We start from the raw sequence: 5,908 nt of genomic DNA on the forward strand, positions 1-5,908 counted from the left end.
ATATATATATATATATAATGAAAAGGGGGTTTTTTAACATTTTAAATGCTTTTATGGTCACATTTGATCAATTGAATCAATTTAAAGCATTCTTGCAGAATTAAAGTGTTCATAAAAAAAAAAAAAAACATTTACCCCAAACTTTTGAACTGTATTATAAAATAATACATACCACCTCTAATAATGTCAGATTTATAAATAATTCAGCTTCAATGAATCAACTGAATGCATCACAAGGTCCAAATATATATATTTAATATTAACTATTAGTTCTTTATTATATATGTGTGTGTGTGTGTGTGTGCGCGCGAGCGTTTTTGTGACATGAGGACACAAATTTGTATAATGAAATGGGTATGAGGTATTACAAGGAGAAGGTGACTTATGAGGACATTACCCCATGTCCACATTTTTCAAAACGCTTATAAATCATACAGAATTAGATTTTTTGAGAAAGTAAAAATGCACACAGTTTCCTGTAAGGGGTAAGGTTAGGTGTAGGGCGATAGAAAATACGGTTTGTACAGTATAAAAACCATTACGCCTATGGAATGTCCCCACAATTCACAAAAACAAACCTGTGTGTGTGTGTGTGTGTGTTTATGTATGTGTGTGTGTGTGTGTGATTACGGCATGTACCGGCACTGACCTCCTTGGCCATGCTGAATTATTCAAATTAACAATTCAACTGAATTAGTCCCAGACACAATTCTACAGAACCCTGTCTCCCTACAAACTCATTTCTCGGGTGGGTTTGTTCAGGCAGAGTGGGCTTCTGTTTAGGATGCTTAAAACCTCGTCCATATGTACCCTAACTACACATAAAACGGCAAGCACAATCTTGCCAAAGCAATGTCTCTGTCCCATCAAGCGCAGACCCGGCACTCATGTGTGCGAAGGTCAGGTTACTCCTTTAACCGGCGAAAGTGGAGGCCAACCCTAACAGCTATGAGCCTATTCATAACACTCAAGCCATCACATGAATTGATGTGTGGGAGATAATTCACATCTCGCGCAAAGGTCACTCTCAGCCTGCAAAATGCCTTTCAATTTCCAAGCAAATGTCAGCGCGCTGAGCAGCTTCTAAAAAGTTGGGCTTTTCTTTCAAAACGCGGCGTAATAGCTCATGTCCTTTTCATTCACTTTTCAAAAGGATACTCAATTGACTCCATTTATTCCCTGAACGAGGGGTTACCAGCATCGTCTTACAACCACAGCTCTTTCAGATGGTGATTCTACTGTACTGTAACCTTACAAACTTCTGCCAATGACTTTCCTGTTGTCTAAATGTTAATGGTAATTACATAACATTAGTGCTGAAGACAGAGGTTCCCCTGATGGCCCTCGCTGTAATTCTGCTTGTATAAAAGCCAAAGCGTGAAATGTGCTTTCTTTGCTATCGTTGCTAATTCCTCTGCCACACAATTAGGTGCTAAAACAGCCGTAATTCCTCCCATAATGAGCGGCGTTCTATTGAAAAGGGTGCACGAATGTCAAAGGTGGCACACAATCTCCTATTAGCCGTCAGAGTTCGGGAAGCCTCATGTGACGAGACTCTGCTCACTTATTTCAATAAATTACCCATGCCATATTGAAGGAATGTGCTTGTTTTCACATTAACAATGGTATAATTTTAACCTCAGGCAATCAGATCTTTTAATCTGATGGAGAAAAGTGAAGAGGATCATGCAAAAGATTTTTTTCTGTTTGACTGGTAGCACAGCATTGGTTTTATGGACCGTCAAGAAAAATGGTTCTATTCGTTAACATTAGTTAAAACATGAACTAACATTGAGCAACGAGCATTTGTTACAGTGCTTCAATTAAATCAAAATGCATATGTTCTTTGATAGTCCATGTTAGCTCAGGTCCATTAAATAATATGAACATATATAGGTTTTAATAACGTATTTGGAAATGTTGACATTAAGTAAGATTAATAAATTGCTTTAAGTAATTTTAATTGTTTGTTTTTGTTGTTAACAAACTGGCGAGGACAACTAGAGCTTCCACGTCTTTTCAAGATGTTAAATAAAAGCATATAAAAAGCAAATACACATAAACAGATGCTTATAAAAAAATTTTTTTTTAAAAATGCATAAATGAAACGTATGAATTCATAAATAAATCAATAAAATGCTTAAATAACTAACTAAATGATATCATATAGAAAAACAAATGCATATAAAAATAGAGGACAACTAGAGCTTCCACGTCTTTTCAAGATGTTAAATAAAAGCATATAAAAAGCAAATACACATAAACAGATGCTTATAAAAAAATTTTTTTTTTAAATGCATAAATGAAACGTATGAATTCATCAATAAATCAATAAAATGCTTAAATAACTAACTAAATGATATCATATAGAAAAACAAATGCATATAAAAATGAACTGATGCTTATAAAATAAATAAATGCATAAAAATAAAAAGATGCATATCAAATAAATTAATGCATGAATGAATGCATAATGCACATGTACTGTATATTAGTATGCATTAATACATAAATTGCATATAAAATAAATGAACAAATGCATAAACAAACAAACAAAAAAATGAATGAATGTCGCCAAAAGGCTGCAAAACAGAAAAAATTTATATATCTCCATATTTATGCAGGTTATTTTCTGTGCAGGCTTAAAAGAGTGTTTTCATTTTTTCCTCAATCCGAGGAACTATCATTTCAGCCAAACAGTCATTGAAGCCAATTCGATTAATGGTTTAATGCAAGACGAACAGACAGTAAACACCTAAAAATAAATGCATGTTTCCACTGGCTGAAAAACACAATGTTCTCTAAATGAAGGAACGATGCTGAATCATTCATTTCAAAGTACCAATATAACAATAAACAGCCATTTTAACCTAACCCGACATGCATTTTTACTAAAACATTTTAATTAATGGAAAATTGTGTTGATGTTTTTGAGTGATGATGGAAAATGATTAGTGATTAATGCAAAACATAATTACTGAACACGGGAGCAGCTTCTAGACGGCTCAAATGACTAGTTTTACACTATAATAATTATGGTATTTTGACAGAAACTATAACCATGACATGTTTTTGTAAGGGTCATGACCAGCTAAGATCTGCACAAGAATCTATTCTCTATGTGGGTCATATATACGACTGAAGAAAAAGAACTAGACGCAAAATGCAGCTCTGAACACTTGAGTCGGACTCTGAAAACTCTACAGGGCTCTACTTTGTCAGGCGTCATGAATGTGGACCTGAGGAGGCCACACACAAAATGTGTGACCACGCAGCCGGACCGCGGCTCTATTGTGAAATGAAAACGTGCACCTGAGAAAGCCATTATTAAGCTGTCATACAGCACAGCAACAGGAGCCGGCTTGGCATTTAGCGATCAGAGGTCTTGCTGAGCAATCAGTAAAACAGAGAGAGTGAGTTTGTGAGAAAAAACCTTATCAAAGATTTGGTACCAAACAGAAGTGACATGCATTCGTTACCTTTACGACACTCCTTGGCTCTTGGGTTACATTTGTAATCACATTTATTCAGCAGAAAACATCCTTATCTTCTACTTTTCCTCTCTCTCCGGTCCTTTCTACAAGCTATCGGGCTTGAAACATCATTATGCAGTTTTTACGAGGAGTCACATTCCTTACTTGTTGCCCTTTAAATCCATTTCCTCTGAGACCAGGTTCTGGAAGAGCCCACAGTTGAGAGGAATGTTAAACACGTCGCTCTTTGTCCATCGACACAACAGCCTGGAGAAGGATACAGAACACAGAACACAGAACACAAACAAGCACTTCAACATTGTGCATTGCTTTGTTTTAAAAAGGGACCGGCCAGGCAAACTAGCTAATTGTTATGTCTCAATTTCCTGGCTTCTTGAATATTAATTAGGCTAATTAATATTAGCCAACCCACTACCAAAGCTGGGTAGTAACTGATTACATGTAATCAGATTCCAAAATTAAGTAATCATGAAGTAATCCAAAAAGTAATCAGACTACATTTCCTAATATGCGTAATCCATATTGTTACAAACTACAGTTTTTGGTATGTAATTTGTAATCAGTAATGGACTACAATTGGTAAGTAATCTACCCAGCTCTGCCCACTACTGAGATATAATACCAGAGCAGTTTTATGCTCATATATTTTAACACTTTTCATTGTTTTGACAAATAGATAGTCTATATGATGCATTGTTTGGATTTTAATAAAGCATTTGCTTATTACAAAAATGTCAACAACATGAAATCGTGATTAAAAATAAAATGTGCAAAGTCGTGGAAACATTTGCTATTTGCGATTTGAATAGCACATTGAATGTTACTGTTTGTTTGTTTGTTTGTTTGTTTATTTTTACTGGAAAATCAAAACTAACCAACAAGAGACATGAGATATTACATACATTTTGAGACTTAAGTTTTATAGTTTTGTTAACATTTCTTTAGATTGTATTTTAATCAAGCATTTGCTTTTTACAAAAATGTCAACTTATTGACATCACAATTAGAAATAAAAATGTGTAAAGTCATGTGAAAAGCAATTTAATTGCAATTTAAAGCACATTTAATGGTTATTTTCGACATAGAAATGTTACACAGTACAGTCATTCTTTTCAACAATATATAAATTATTTGAGATATATACAGTATATCTATATATTTATATCTATGTAAAACCTATATATTAGTTCTGTCAAAATGATTAATCGCAATTAATCGCATCCAAAATAAGTTTGTGTTTACATAACGTGTATACTGTGTATATTTATATGTACATATATTGTATGTGTATATATTTAAGAAATATATGTAATATATATTAATATACAATATAAATCATATACATTTATGTTTGTAAATATATAAATATACAAAGTTCACAGACGTATATTATGCAAACACAAACTTTTATTTTGGATGATTAATCGATTTGACACACACTTATCATTAATAAATGAATTGTATAATTTTTATCCTTTATTTGATTTTATTTCCTTTTTTATTATTACTTGTAAACCAAAAATAAATGCAAAAAAAGGGACAAATAAATAAATAAAATATCAGGGGACATAGACAGTTGTGCCAGATGAACACAGACTCCTGATGTTTTTGGCAAATCTTTGAAGAAAACCAGTCTCCCATTAACTTTAATTATAAATTATACAGTTTTATCCTTTATTTGATCTTAAAATAAATAAATATCAAGAGACATGAGATCTGACATGCACGGTTGTGCTGGATGAACACAAACGCCTGATGTTTCTGTGGTTTTTGGCAGATCTGTGAGGAAAACCAGTCCCCATCTGTCACTGTGGTTTCAGACGCTCTCGCTGCTGTCGGTCCACTTCGGACGTCTTGAAAGCATTTTGTCGTAAACAGTCAGAGATGTTACCAAAGAAAGTTTAGCGCGTCTTCAATCTCCCATGAAATCCCACAACGATTACGAACAAGCCACCTGCACGTTTCATCAATGCTCTTAACAAATGCTTACTTTAAGATGCCGAAGTTATTAATGACAATAATCAATAAAAAAAAGAAATGAAATAAAAAATGAAGACGAAAAAGCAAGCGTTAGCGGTTTAATTGCTAATAGACTGAACTTCATGTCACTTTTAAAGCTACACTGCACTATGCTGTAGTGATGGGTCGTTCTTGAACGATTCGTTCATTTTGAACAAATCTTTAATGTGGCTCGGGAAGAATGAGTCGTCTCGGGGAGTGATTCGTTCACTGGCACATGCGCAACATCCTATAGGTTCTGTACTGGAATTAGTCAAGTAGTTCTCTTTGGGTTTTTCGAGTCGTTCGTTCATCACGTGACTGCCCCATAAGCTTAACCTATGCAGTCTGAACCGGAAAGAGAATTGATTAGTTCATCTCTCGAGTCTTCGGGTTTGAGTCGTTTGTTCATCACG

At 34.3% G+C, this 5,908-nt stretch overlaps 1 protein-coding gene across 1 annotated transcript in view; it reads right to left on the reverse strand.

The window, feature by feature from the left end:
- Nucleotides 1-3,634: 3,634 nt before the first annotated feature.
- Nucleotides 3,635-5,908, reverse strand: part of LOC107565738 (protein FAM65C-like) — a gene marked incomplete at its 5' end in the record, with an annotated part of 56,236 nt that continues 53,962 nt past the window's right edge. Inside the window, one exon of the mRNA XM_016251009.1 lies at nt 3,635-3,740. Coding sequence (XP_016106495.1) covers nt 3,635-3,740 — 106 coding nt within the window. The remainder of the gene's footprint in view (nt 3,741-5,908) is intronic.

The sequence above is a fragment of the Sinocyclocheilus grahami genome, unplaced genomic scaffold (assembly GCF_001515645.1).
Source record: "Sinocyclocheilus grahami isolate Dianchi unplaced genomic scaffold, SAMN03320097.WGS_v1.1 scaffold1023.1, whole genome shotgun sequence".
In the NCBI taxonomy this organism is placed as follows: Eukaryota; Metazoa; Chordata; class Actinopteri; order Cypriniformes; family Cyprinidae; genus Sinocyclocheilus; species Sinocyclocheilus grahami.